This window comes from Pelodiscus sinensis, chromosome 8 (genome assembly GCF_052426305.1).
Source record: "Pelodiscus sinensis isolate ZL-2025 chromosome 8, ASM5242630v1, whole genome shotgun sequence".
In the NCBI taxonomy this organism is placed as follows: Eukaryota; Metazoa; Chordata; order Testudines; family Trionychidae; genus Pelodiscus; species Pelodiscus sinensis.
The window spans coordinates 60,312,743-60,327,877 of NC_143059.1; the positions used below are offsets into that span (position 1 = coordinate 60,312,743).

The 15,135-nt window shown below is 46.0% G+C and overlaps 1 protein-coding gene across 4 annotated transcripts in view; it reads right to left on the reverse strand.

The window, feature by feature from the left end:
* The window catches only part of ENO4 (enolase 4), a 68,096-nt gene that overhangs the window by 15,774 nt on the left and 37,187 nt on the right, over positions 1–15,135 (reverse strand). For 3 of the 4 annotated variants that reach the window (XM_075935394.2, XM_075935395.2, XM_075935392.2), the window contains 2 exons: positions 10,252–10,419; positions 3,396–3,521 (listed from right to left, as the gene is read on the reverse strand). In XM_075935394.2, coding sequence (XP_075791509.2) covers positions 3,396–3,521; positions 10,252–10,419 — 294 coding nt within the window. The remainder of the gene's footprint in view (positions 1–3,395; positions 3,522–10,251; positions 10,420–15,135) is intronic. The other variant, XM_075935397.2, reaches the window with a different exon arrangement.

A 15,135-nucleotide genomic window follows, 5' to 3' on the forward strand; every position in this document is an offset into this window, starting at 1 on the left:
TACATGTTATACTAAATTTCCTGCCTCTTCTCGCTACCCCAAATACCATTTACTGACAATAAAATGGATATTTTGGAATATATAATTTACCAATAAAGTTTGCCTTTTTTTGTTCATAAATTATCAATGAATAGATTGTAAAATTCTCAAATGTATAAGAGATTTATGAATTTCCTCCATGAATAATTCTTGCTGTACCAAACACAGAATTGTGGATATCTGTAATTAGAAATTTCCACTATGCAGGGCTCCAATTCAATGAAGCATTTAAGCACGTACTTCACTCACATCGAAGGTAATGGCATATAAGCACATGCTTAAAGTTAAGCACACAAAGTATTTTGCTGTGTAAGAATGGAATGATCAAATGGGACCAGATCAGTCATAATACATAAGTGTTCAAATGTTGTGTTGTGTTCAAACAATGTGTTGTGAATTTGCTTTGTATGTTTTTTAAAACTAAATTACTTTAAAATGCTCCATATTTTCAATTTTGATATTCTGCAGATTTCTGTATTGAAAGCACATGACTCCTTCATGGCTGCTGTCAAGGGAAGTTGGAAGTTTTGGCAGTTAGGAACAATTTGGACTTTTGGCACCTGGGGAAGAGCGAGAATCAGTTTAGGATTGTGACAAAAGCAAAGCTAGCTATACATTTCTGCTACGACGATCAGAAGTGAAATAGTTTAAAATGTTTATATTTAAATGATCACCTTTAGGTTTCAGAGTTAACGACTCATTGAGATGAATAGGGCAGTTCACTCTTCTCAGAACTATTGTTTCAGGCTATGCACAGATTCAGGAAGACAACATTGCATTGCATTTACCCTTAGTACAGATTTTTAAGCTTGTCTTCATAAAACATACTAGTTTAAAATAAGAGCTTAGGAATTAGATGCACAATTCTTCTCCAAGGGATGGATTCCACATTAAATTGTGTAGCTATAGAAAAGGAAGTTACCCAACTTGTGTAGTAACAATGGTTCTTCAAGGTATGTGCCCCGGGGGTGCTCCACTAGGTGACTTCATAGTAGTAATCAGGTAAAACAAAGGATGGTGGGCTTTGGAGTAACCGTTTATTGGAGGTGGATACTATCACAGTGGCTAGAGAGGCATCATTGGACAGATGTGGAAGAATGGCGTAGTGCTTCATGAAGGTGTGATTTGATGACCATGTAGCACACAGTAGATGTCCCGAAGGGAGATACACCTCATTAGGAAGGCTGTGGATGTTGATACCCGCTTTGGTGGAGTGTACTCTTGGTGGAGTAATGAGCTTTCTGTGTCAGAGTATAGCATTGTGTAATACAGGAGACAATGATGTTGGAGATATTATGCAATGAACAGGACATCCCCACTCTGGAGCAATACTGGGGGCACTTGGCATTGGTGTGGGAAGCAAAAAGATTGATATGAGGCTATCCCAGTTCCAAAATATGGGTTGGAGTACTTGATGGTTGATCTCTCATTCGTACTTGGTGAAGTGTCTTCTCAAGGTATCCATTGCAGCATTGCTAATTCCAGGCAGATTCGAAGCAGTCAGGGTTATATTGTTGCTGATGCATCAGTTCCACAGACAGTTTGCCTCTGCACACAGCAAGCAAGAACGTGCCCCATCTTGGCGACTGATATAATACATGGTTGTCATGTTGTCAGTGAGTATTCTCACTATGTGGTTGCTGATGTGTGCTCAGAAGTGCTTGCAAGCATTCGCAACCACTTGAAGTTGCAGGAGGTTTATATGGAAAGCTGTTTCATGGCTGGACCATCGATCCTCTGGGAAATGTCCATCTAGGTATGCCCCCCATCTGATCATGGACACATTGGTCATGATCTGTACTGATGGCTGCTCACACTGGAATGGTACTCACACTAAAAGGTTGTTTGGGGCAGTCTACCACTTGAGGAAGGCTAATACATTGGGAGGGGGAGAGACATGCTACAGAGAGAGATGTTTCGCTAGTCTGGTGTGAAGCACCGTAGCGCATGGAGAAGCATGTCATTAACGTCTAACATGACTTGGAGTGGTGTGCGCCAAGGAACCCTCTACCATGCCTGTGAATGCGGCACTGATGACGGTGACATCAGTGCCAGTAATCATATTGGTTCTGGGCAGCACCTCGTTGGACTTGGAGTAAGCGTTGGCCAGTACGGAAGGTTTTGTCGGTGCCGACAGTGCTGGCATGATGGACATTTTATCTGGTTTGCATGCCTTTGCCTGTGTCAGCGTTGTGACCGGCGCTGATGCAGATGATGTTACGTACCAGGACTTTGGTTCTGTCACTGTTGCAGTATGGATGGTTGTGGTGTCGGATGTTCCCAGCTTGTCCCTGGTGCTGACAAGGCTGGATTGCGAAACTCTCTTTTTAGCTGCCATTTTCGGTGTGGGGGAGCTCACTCATCATTTTTCAGCCCTAGGAGGGTCAGAATAGGAGGAAGATTCCCTGGACTCAGATGGTTGAAATGCCTTGTCAAAAAGGATGCAGATGCTTTTGCGCAAAAACTTGCCAGTTGTCTACACTGGCCGCTTGATTTTGCGCAAAAGCACTGACGTTCTACTGTCCGAAATCAGTGCTTCTTGCGCAAATGCTTTGACGTTCCCATTTGTGCAAAAGCCCTTTTCCGGAAATGTTTTTGTGCAAGAGGGCCAGTGGAGACAGCTAAAAACTGTTTTGTGCAAAAAAGCCCCAATGGCGAAAATGGCAATCGGGGCTTTCTTGCGCAAAACCATGTCTAGATTAGCACGGATGCTTTTCCGCAAAAAGTGCTTTAGCGGAAAAGCGTCCATGCCAATCTAGATGCTCTTTCCGCAAATGCTTTTAACGGAAAAACTTTTCCGTTAAAAGCATTTGCGGAAAATCATGCCAGTCTAGACGTAGCCTCAGAATGAGGATTAAGTAAGATATACAGGTGATATATAAGTGTTGTACTGGCTCTTTGGACAGGAGTGAATTTTACCCACAAGTGTTTGTTTATGGCTTTTTATTTACAGGTAGTCCCCGGGTTACATACAAGATAGGGACTGTAGGTTTGTTCTTAAGTTGAATTTGTATGTAAGTCGGAACTGGTACATATTGTAGGGGAAATTCTAGCCAAACATTTCTCCAGAGCTCAGTTTTATTCTCCCACACCTCACTTCCCTCAGTCCTTTATTCTCAAGCTGAGGTGTCTGCTGAGAGAAGCCGCTCCGCATCCCCCTGGTCTGTTGGGGGGAGTGCTAGCTTCGTGTCTCCCTGGTTTGCTGGGGGGAAGCCGCTAGTACGGAGTTGCCTCACCCCGTTTGTAAGTAGGGATCCGATGTAAGTCGGATGCATGTAACCCGGGGACTGCCTGTATTTTAGAAAATACATTTTCCAGAGCATTACTTCTAAGCATTATAGATACCTCTGTCTTACCTCTTTCCTCAGGGGATCTACTAGTGCAATAATAGAAGGATATTTGTTAATTAGGTCCACATACATATCAACCATTTCATCAGGACTCTTGTATGTTCCAGTTAATATTTCATATTTGCCTTTGGTCTAAAACATAAGTTAAATATGTAAAAGATAAAAATGGTGGCAATGTTGTGGTAAACAATTACTATTGCAATAATGAAGCCCAGTAACCACAAAACCCTCCTTTGGTGAGTGCAGGATACATAGCTGTTATTTCAGTACAGAGACCAATAGCTATTTACTCAGGCTTTGTGTGAGGTGGATGGAGTTAACCTCATGTTATTTTTAGACCTCTGCATTTCCTAAAGTTGCCAACTCCCATGATTTTATTGTGAGCTTTACAAAATTGGGGGGAGGGTATTTACTGAAAATTTCTGCTGCTGAATAAAGACACTGGCCAAAAACCTTTGTTTTCAAACAAACAAAGAAAAAACAGCTCCCTCAACCCTTCCCCCCCAAAACACATTTCTATCCCCAATGGCTGTAGAGAAAATCTTGAAATATGAAATGAGGGCAGCCTAAAAACTCAGAAACCAGAAGGCAAAGTAAAAAACAAAATATCTTTGGTTTTGTACCAATCTTATGATTTGTGGGACCAGACTCAGGATTTTTACACTTTTGAGGCTGGCAACACCACGGCTACGTCTACACTGGCCACAATTTCTGGAAAAGCCATGCAAATCAGGTAAGTCAGGTTAGGGAAATCCTACTTCGAAGTAGGAATAAGAGATCCTCCGGAAAAGGGCTTTATTCCGGAGGATCGTGCCAGTCTAGACGCTTTTTTTCCGGCTTTTCCCCAAGCCGGAAAAAAAGCGGCGGACATGTTTATTTAAATCCGCGGGGGATATTTAAATCCCCCGTGGATTTCCCTATACTGACTTACCTGATTTGCATGGCTTTTCCGGAAATTGTGGCCAGTGTAGACGTAGCTGTCACGTGTAGAATTAATGGTAGAATTCCAAACTATAGCCGAAAACTTTTTCATCACTTTTGCATGCCATTAATATTATGGCAGTTTCTGTTTAATCAATCAAGATTCTGTTCATCTTAAAATAGGATTTTTGGGTGTCCCAACTAGCCATTTCTGTTGCACACCACAAGCATCTTAAAAATGTTAAATATTAAAAATGAACATTTTCTGTTATTGACAGCCCTCAAAACACAAAGCCAGACAGACTAGCACTTGATCTTTTTCAAATAAAAAGTATACTGAGTGATTTCTGACCACAGAGTTTCCACACCATAAGGTGCAGGGAATGCAGGCCTGGGTGGCGAAGCCTGCTGAAGTCCCCGGGTAATCAGATCCGAGACCAGTGGAAGTGCACGACAGGCTTAGGTGGGTCGAGAACCAGTGCTGCTTGGGCACGCTGGAGCAATGAGGATAAGGGATGCCCTGAACTCCTGCACCCACAGGAGCACATTGTGGACTAGTGGAAACAGTGGGAATGTGTAGAGGAGACCCCTGGGCCAGGGTATGAGTAATCCATCTCCCTGGGAGTTCTGCCCCAGCCCCATGAGGGAGCAGCACCTTGGGCACTTCCTTTTCTGTCAAGTGGCGAACAGGTTCAGAAAGGGAAACCCCCACTTGCGGAAGATCCAGATGACCACATCCCCCCTGAGAGATTACTCGTGGCTGGAGAATGACCTGCTTAGCCGGTCTGCCATGGCGTCCTGCGAGATAGGAGGCCATTCGGTGAATATCTGCCTCAATGCAGACGTTCCACAGGTGAAGGGCTTCCTGACACAGGTGAGGAGGGTGGGCCCCGTCCTGTCTGTTGATGTATGAAACTGTCGACATATTGTCTGACAGGATGAGGACTGACTTGCTCCTGAGCCAAGGAAGGAAGGCCACACAGGCACAGCAGACCGCCTGCTGCTCCTTGACATTGATTTGCAGGGAGAGGTCATCCTGGAACTACATACCTTCAGTCTTCATGTCTCCAAGGTGGGCCCCCCCAACTGCTGTCTGAAACATCCATCATGAGCAAGAGGGTTGGTATGGGTCTGGAGAATGGGATTCCGGTACAAACCTCCTCCTCCTGGGTCCACCAGTCCAGGGAGTGAAGGACATCAGAGGTAACTGTCAACACCCTGTCCCGCAGTGAAAAGCTGGGGTGTGGGTCCACGCCAACCACATCCGGAGTGCTGCGTGACATAGGTACATGTGGTCATTAGACCCAGAAAGCACATGCAGTCCCTGGCTATGGTTATCGGGAACGCTTGCATGTCCAGAACCACTGATCTGATCACCAGGAAGTGGGACCTGGGGAGGGAGGCCCTGTCCGATGTGGAGTCTAGATTGGTGCCCACAAACTATCACCGAAGTAGGCACCAAAGTCAATCTGGCCACGTTCAGGAGCAGGTCCAACTCCCGAAAGAGGTCTTGGACCAAGGTGACGTGGCCCCATACTGGATTCATGGATCGCCCTCTCAAAAGCCAGTTGTCCAGATAGGGGAACTCCTGGATGCCTCTTTTTTCTCAGAGCAGCGGTGATGACAGCCATACACTTTGTGAAGACCCAGGGGGCCGTGAAAAAACCAAAGAGAAGGGTCGTAAACTGATAGTTGTCCCTGCCCACTGTAAAGCAGAGGAACCGGCGATGGTAGGGAGCAATGGAAATGTGAAAATGTGTCCTTTAGATTGAGGGCAGCGTACCAGTCTCCAGGACTAAAGAAGAAATGACGGATGCCAGAGTCATTATCTTGAATTTGGTCTTGACGATGAAGGCATTGAGATACCTGAGATCCAGGATGGGATGAAACCTACCCTTGGCTTTGGGGATGAGGAAGTATTGGGAATAGAAGTCCCTGCCCAAAACCATGGTGGAGGGGAGGACCAGCTCTACGGCCCCCAGGGTGAGGAACTGAAGAACCTCCTCCCAAAGTAGAAGCTCATGAGAGGAACAGGGGAGGGGAAGAGAGGACAAAATGGAAGGGGATGACATACCCCCTTCCCACCATTTCCAGGACCCAACGGTCGGAGGTAATGGACTGCCAGGCCCGATGGAAAGGGAATAGAGGGTTTTGGAAAGGGAAGGATAAGACTGGTAAGCTGTCCTTGGACGCACCCTCAAAACTCTTGATGGGGCCCCGAGGACTTGGTGGGTGGGCCCTGACCTTGATCCTGGGCCAGCTGGGGCCAGCGCCTGCCATTTCTCCCATTGCTGTTCCTACTGTGATGACGGGAGAAGTCAGGACATGTGCCCTGCTGGGGAAGTCTGGGGGTGTTCCTGCCTGAGAAGGAATGCCATTGGGTTGCTGGGGTGTGAATATCCAGGGACTTTAACGTGGCCTGGGTGTCCTTGAGACCATGCAGACGCTGGTCTGTCTGCTCGGAGAACAGAGACAGGCCCTCAAAGGAGAGGTCCTAGATGGTACTCTGGAGTTCCAGGGGCATGCCAGACCCTTGCAGCCAGGAGCTGCAGCGTAGCACCAGCCCTGTAGTCATAGCCTGTGCATCTGCATCAGCTGCATCAAGGGCTGCCCAGAGCACTGCCTTACAGATTGTTCTTCCTTCCTCTGAGAGGGCTCTAAATTTGGGCTGAGAGTCCCTGGGGAGCAGCTCAGTAAACTTGTCCATGGAGGCCTAGGTATTATAGGCATAGTGAGACAGCAGAACCTGCTGGTTCGCTATGTGAAATTGGAGGCCCCCGGATGTGTAAGCTTTCCTGCCCAACAGGTCCATCTTCTTGGCATCCCTGTTCCTGGGGGTGGCACTTGGCTGGTCCTGCCACTCCCTTTGGTTTACTGCCTGGATGACTGAGGACCCGGGAGGTGGATGGGAAAATAAGTATTTGTTGCCCTCCTGGGACACAAAGTACCGCTCTTGTCCGTCACTGGGATAGAGGCTGGGGTTTGCTAGAGAGACTTCAAGATCTTGGCCACCATTTTGTAGAAAGGAAGTGCCGCTCTCGTAGGGGTGTCAGACTGTAGGATGTTGACCGTAGAGTCAGAGTCCTCCAACACCGTCTCAGGCTGGACCCTGATGCCAGGTGGCAAAGAAGGTCCTGATGTGCTCTCAGATCCATGGAAGGCATAGAGGGAAGAGTATTGCCCAGGGCCTCATCCAGGGAGGAAGATGAGGACTCCTTTGGGCCCATCTCCTCAGGGGCCATGGCTTGTGAGGGGGCCTGAGAGGCCACAGATGAAGGCACTTTAGGTGACTGGGCCGCTGGGACCTCGCTCCCCGACGGCCGTGGGAACACCTGGCCCAGTGGAAGTGACTGCCCTGACATGGGGGACTGAGTCAGTGGAGTCTAGGGCACCTGCCCTAGACCCAGAGAAGACCAACTCCAGCCTAAAGGGGCTCCCACCCTAGCTCTGGTTGTAGGCCTAGGGGGTCCAAAATAGCCACTAACTGGGTGCTTGTGGGGGCCAGGACTGCTGCATCACTGGTATCGGAACCGGCTGCACCCACTGCTGTTGCTGCTGATGAGCGGAGGTACTACAGTGCCGTGTCTGATAGCAAGAACAGGACCAGTGCCGGGACTGGGATCTGTCTCCCCTAAATGACCATATAGATTCCACCTCCAAGTCAGTCAAATAGTCCGAGGCCGATCAGGTTGGAGCTGAAGTGGATGCAGACGGTGACCTTGCTGACTAGAGCTGCTGGGCCATCAATTCCGACTTGCCACAGTGCCGAGTAGGAGGAGGAGGCATGGCCAGGCCCGATGGGTCTTGAGTGGGGCTGGCAGCCACAGAGCTCGGTGCCACACCCGGTGCTGCTCGAGGGCCCTGCCGCTGGCTTCGGTGCCGAGTCACAGGTCGGGGTTGAAACTGCCACCAGTGCTGGTACTGCGGGCAGTGCTATACTTGGTGCCAGGACTGCATGTGGAGCATAGTGGTGTTTCCTCAGCTCCTGTGCCAGGGTGCTGGGTGCACTGGCTACTGATCAGTGCCAATCGGGGTCCTGATCAAGTGCCTAAGTAGGAGAGGTGGATAGTTCAATCGAGTTCCTGGCAGCTCGAAAGCCTCCGGAGTAGAAGGCTCTGGGAAGTCCCCCACTGGACTGAGATCCTGGTGTGGACTAAGTTGCTTGCCCGACCAAGATGGTCCAGGCTTAGCACCTGATGGTGCAATGTGCCCCACTTGAGGGTTAGTGGAGAGCACGCACTGTGGGGGTGACCTGCCCCTGCTCGACCTCTATTTCTGAAGCACTGGGGATTGAGACCAGTGCCGAGGTTTGCGTGGTGCCAGGGAAGGGCGTGAATGTCCTGACATCTCCTGCAGCAAGGCCAGTGCGCTTTGAGTCACCGGTGCCAGGTCAGACATGAGTGCCAGCTGTAAAGCTGCCTCCATCAGGATAATCTTGAGGCGTGACTCTCTCTCTCGCTTCATGCACACCTTGAACGCTTTGTAGATTTTTGCAGACCTCCGACAAGTGGATCTTGCCCAAGCACTTATAGCAGGCAGAGTGCGGGTCACTGCAGGCCAGAAGTCTTTGGCACTTCTTACAAGGCTTGAAGGCTTAGGGCCCGGGCATGCCCTGCCACTCGCACCAGGAGCAAAAACCGTGGTGGGTCCTTAGTGCAGGATAACACCACTTAACTTAAAAGGAAAAACTGATAAGAACGTAACTGAAACTAGAACAAAGAACTGTAACAGTGAGTAACTGCTAAAGGGTGCTTGCTGAGCAAGAGCAGAAGCACATTCCAATATCTGTCACGGGTGGTAAGAAGGAACCGAGGGGGTGGAGGGCCAGCAGGGCTATATATTGGCCGGTATACCACACCAGGGGGCTCCCCTGCAGGCTCGACGGGTACTAAGGGAAAAATTTCAGATGACGCATGCACTCTGCACACATATGCTTACATGGAATGGACATGAGCAGTCACTCGAAGAATATGAAGATATTAAGACACATTTTAAGACAGGGTGGGTGGCAGCTAGACATAAATTAATTTGCATATTGCTATGAAAGAAGGTGCTTTTATAACTTGGACTTGCATCTAGTTTAGTGAAATGTGAAATTAATCTGGCTTGCTCAATTTAATTAGCAATGAATATTTGTCCATGAAAGCAGTTTGCTACAATTAACAAGGATTAATCAGAAAAGTCTCAAAAATTGGAGTAGAGCTGCTTTCCACAATTAGCCTTTCAGTGTTGAAATTCTAAAATATAACGCGATAAAGGGATGGATGATGTTGCCACAACTATTCCAAGTGTCTTTAAAGAGAGCCACGGCTGCTATGCCAGGTCATAAGAAGAAATAGTTGCAGTGGAGCCATCGTGCCTTGCTCCACGCAAGATTTTATTCCCATGTATCCATTTTGTTAGTAGGTATGGGTATATTTTGTCACACTAGCTGCCCCTATCCCTTCTTCCCCATATTCACATGCAGAGAGTCACTACAGAGCTCTGCTGCACAGTACACAAAAGGATGAGAAAACAGTGGTCTCCATGCATTTTGCTTCCTTCCACTCACCTATAACATTTCGCTGTGTTGAATAGTGCATACCACTCGGGGCTACATGTTCAAAGCCTAGTGTAGCAGGGGAGGGAGATGTACTTTTGTTATATGTTTAACAGAAGTGTTGAAGCAAAAGCTTTCGTGGGCAAAGACTCACTTTGTCAGATGCATGACATGCATCTGACGAAGTGGGTCTTTGCCCATGAAAGCTTTTGCTTCAACACTTCTGTTAGTCTATAAGGTGCCACAGGACTCCTTGCCGCTTTTGCAGATTCAGACTAACACAGCTACCGCTCTGACACTTGTATGTTTGTACACTAACTATCACAAAACAAATAATAAATATTAACAATATGAAATTAGCAATCACTTTAAAATCAGTTAAAAAGAGCTTAAATAACTTACATAGTCCATCAATTCATGAGCAGCGCAATTTATTGCTAAATGTACATCTATTCCTAGTTCCAGACCTAGATTCTTGCAAGCTGTTTGCATTAAGATCAGAGGTTGTTCTAGACTATCGCACCCTGTTATTAAGCACCCCAAGTGGGATATTCTTTTTAAAGCAGGTGGCTGGAAATAAAACACAAAGAATGCTTGTATTAACATATGGTAGCTATATGACAGTAGGATTCTAGTCAACCTCAGCTCAGAAAAATATAACATTCTCTCACAAAATACAATTAAAAACCTTATAGACAATACACTACATAATAAGAGGTTCCCAAGAGTTGTTCCATGGAGGGCAAGCTTGTTTGTGAAACTATGGCTGGTCCCATGGTTCTGGCTCACCTGTTTCCCGATGCTACCATTCATTAAAAGACAGCAAACTTGCTGTAAAGGCTCTCTTAATATTGCCTTTCCACACAAGCAAATCCTGAAATTGCTAAAAAACACAGTTCCAAAATTATAAATGGGCTTGGTCTTCACATCTGCGATTACCTTATGGATCTTTTTCCTACACAATGTCCATTAAGAAGTGATGCATACTCTGAAAAAGTTTTCCTTGCTGTGTAGATCATGTCTTTTCTACAAAACTGGTTCCTTTTACTTTCAATGTCATTACTTTTTAAATTCACTTCTATTGTCTCAACACAACACCATTGCTACACTCAAGAAGTAGTACAGCTCACTCAAGCTCTCATGAGGAAACAAAATGTTGTAGGGAAACATAGTTATGATCTTTATCTTGTTGAACATTATGTAATGAACATATAATAATGTTTCTGATATGGGAATTGACTAGCCAGCCATAAGCAGATTTGCACTAAATCAAAAGTCTCAGCTTTGTTTTGGTGTTTAACCAGCTACAAAACTTGTGTTACTTTGTAGACTCTATTACTATGTATGTTATGTAATAAATTTGTTTTGTAGCCTGTTACTCCCAGGATATTAGAGATGAGGTAATATCTTTTGTTGGACCAACATCTGTTGGTGAGTCAGGCAAGCTTTCAAGTGTACAAAAACTCTTTGGGGAATCATTCTTAACACAAATATGTACCAATACTTTCAGAACTTCAGACTTCCTGTCTTCACCTCCATGTAGAGTCTTTTGTACCACAAATTCATTTGCGAGTGCTCTGTCCCACAATGGAAATTGGTCTGCTTCATGTGGGGTAGCCCATGTTTGTCAGGAGACAAGAGAGCATAGTATTTGTCATGACCATGAGGGTTAGCCAGCAACCTGGGGACCAGGGCTGGCCTTAAGCCGATTCGGCTATATCAGGCCCCGCACCTCAGGGGCCCCCGCACCCTACACCCGGAAATCAGCTCCCTCGGCTCAGCTGGCTGGGCTCCTCGCCCTTACTTACGCATGCTGCCAGCTGCTGCTGCTGCCATGCAGGTGAGCAGGGAGATTCCCAGGCATGTCGTGATGTCACGCCCGGGATTTTGAAACTGAAAAGGCGGAGGGGGCGGCACATGCGGTATGGCGTCTGGCCCAGCAGAACATTGGGGAGGGGAAAAACTAGGGGAAGGAGTGGGAGAAGAAAAGGCTTGTGCAGAGGGGGAAGAAAGAAGAAGGTACCAAGAGACAGGGGTGCAGGAAAGACAAATATCAGGGGGCCAAGTGCACAGGGGCATGAGGGGAATGGGGGCAGAGAGTGGTGAGGGGATGGTCATCAGGGAAAAAGAAGGCAGGGGCAGTGAGGGAGAGAGAGGCACGAAGAGGGTGCAGGGCTAAGGGAAGATGCAAGTGCTAGGGGATTCTGGGGGTGAGGCAGAAGGGGAGACACCTGCAAGGGAGGGACCAGCACCAGAGGAGAGAGGCAGGGCAGGTGTATAGCGGGAGGTGTTAGCAGAGAGGTAGCTCACATGATCAGAGTGGAGCTACTGAAGGAGTGGGCACAGGGGAGAGAGAAGGGCTGGTGGAGGGGGGTCGCAGGAGAGCTGAGGGCAGTGAGAAGGGCAGGAGTCAGGACAACAGAGGAGGGTGAGAAGTTTGGGGGCAGCAGGTCCCAGAGATGATGGAGCAAGGAGAGGAGACATGGCAGCAGAGAGAAAAGGGAAAGTTTTATAAAATATTTATTAATAACTTGGTATGCTGCCCACAACCAGTTTGTTTGCGCCCCACGGTACAGTTTGGGTTTATATGGGGATCAACACGTGGCTGGTGAGAGGGAGCCAAAACAAAAAAATAGTCAGTATAATGATCTTCTGTTAATATGTTTTAGTAGTTACATTCTTGGACTGTCATTGCTCATGAAAAATGCTGTCACATGGGTAGAAATCGGGTAAATATTGCATTTTATTAATATCAGCAGAGCTGACTTAAATGGGGCCTATGTATTGTGTAGTCTTCTCTTAATCTTTGTATTCATGCCTGTAACTGTGAGAGAAGCTATTTGTATATATTTGCTTGCATATGCAAACAAATTTAAGTTGAAGCCCTCAGCATGTTCTGTAAGTATCAGTATGGCCCCTGGGGCTTCCAAAGTTGAGTTGCCCTAGCTCATCCCTGACAGGTGTCTGTCTAACCTGGTCTTAAATATCTGCAATTTAAGCCCATTGCTTCTCATCCTAACCTCAGAGGCCAACCATAACAATTTTTCTTCCTTCTCCTTATGATACTCTTTTAGATACTTGAAAGCTGCTCTCATGTCCCTTTTTGGTCTTATCTTTTCCAAGGTAAACAAGGCCAATTTCTTCAGCCTTGCCTCACATCTCATGTTCTCTAGACCTTTCATCGTTTGTGTCGATAGTCTCTGGATTTTCTCCAGTTTTTCCACATTTCCTGAAATGTGGCACCCAGAACTTGACATGATACTCCAGCCGGGGCCTAATGTAGATAGCTCATTCCCTGCCTAGAGGATGTGAGACCGGGTAGGTTAATTTCCAATCCTCCTATTTATTCTTTTCCTAAGTTAGGAGGGCACAGTAGTTCTGATGGAGGTTGGAGAGGGGATGGAAGCCAGATCCAAGATCAATGAGCCCTGGGAAGTGGGCCCATTGAAAGGAGACTGGATCTGTGGATGCGTTGGGGGGTCTGCAACAAGGGCCTTCTTTGGGAAGCCCCCTCTTTGGAGGTGAATGTGGCAGCATTGAGACACCACCCAAAAGCAGGTGCCACAGACACTAACTGCAGATTCATGGGATGGCTCTCACAGATCTTGCACATGCATAAGATGATAGATCTGCCGGGGGGGGGGGGGGCAGTGGCGTAGTCAGGGGGCCGGAGGGGACAGTTCCCCTTGGGAGAAAAATAATATAAAATGTAGTTAAAAATAGATGTCATATATCTATCTCATCTTTACACACCTTTGAAAATCTGGTCATAAGTGTCCTAGTCAGTTCTGAACATGAGATGTAGGAGTCCAGGCCTAATTCCTTCAGGCTTTTTTTTTTTTTTTTGAACATTTATCTACACTCCTTTCTCTTTCACTATCCAATAAATGCATGGATCCAAATTATAGGTGCTTTGTGAATATGCTGACTTGAGAGTGGAAAGATTTCATATTGTCATGTATGATTCCTGGTAACCCATCTCAAATAAGAAAAACTAGGTTGATACCTGTTCAAATCAGGAGCTGTTGAATTCAGTTCACCATTTGCAGTATCTCATTAGGATGTTTAGTGGAGAAGACATTGTTTTGTTTTATTTATACTGTGGGCAAAGCATGGGCTCACAAGAATTCCTCCATTGTTTTACCATGAGTCTCAAAACATTTGGTATTTTTCTAAAGGCCTGCAGTCAATTGATTATGTAGGAATCTGTTTCATTTAAAAAAAAAGTTCTCTATACTTCTGGGCCTTACAGCTAAGAGGAAAGCTTTAAAACATGAACCCTAAATACTCAAGAAACAAAAGGCCAATAAAAATCCAACATGTTTTATTTTTAAAAAATCATATGATTTGTAGACCATTCTCATAACTTTGTGTAGGCGTTCCTTGTGATTTTTGGGTTGGCAATACTGCTCTTTGATTGGTGAATTTAGAGAGGTCTCTCCCTTCAGTTTCCCTTTCCACCCTCCTTTTTTGTCACAGGTCATCAGAGAATCATAGAGACAATGGAGAGGAGGGTGAGTCCATGACTATGGTTAATGACTGGTCCGGGTGACTAATTATTATCAGCCAGTAGTCTGAATGAGCTATCTACTGCCATCTGTTAATCAACTGTAGGAAAAGGCTTCACGAGCAGACCTTATTTATATAGACAACTTACTTTGCCACAGAGATCAGTAGACACACTTGCTGTCTCAAGGTTATCAATTTTGGCTCTTTTGGGTTGAAATTAACTTAAAACTTGGAGCTGGGAGAATTAAATGTTGTTATCCATATTGTATGATTAAAAGACCTGAACTTTATATGACCTGGCTTAGAGTCTACCATAACTTGGACACTAAGCAGAGGATAGTGAGTCACATCTAACTTAAAGTCACAGAAGATGGAAACAGGTTTTATTTCTGGTGGTATGGAGTCTATTTGAGAGTCCTCAATTATATCTGACACTTTACATCCAGAGTTTAAAGGCAGGACTGACTAGAATCAATTGAGAGTCCTTGTCTTGTCTCAGTGATCACTTGAGCAAAAATCATTGATAAAATCTTGTGTAGACTGACCTTGGACTCAACATGCAGGCAATATGTGTTGAAGGGCAGTGCAAAGGAGGCAATGGTGGTGAGGTACCATATTACCTAGTGAAATCATTGGTGCTGAAATAACTAAGGACTGGAATTTGACCACAGAACTGACACTTTCTTAACAAAGACTCCATTTTTGCTATTAAAAAATAAATCAATGTAAGAAAAAACTGCAACACTTGCTGGTAATTTTTAAAAATCAAACTTTAAA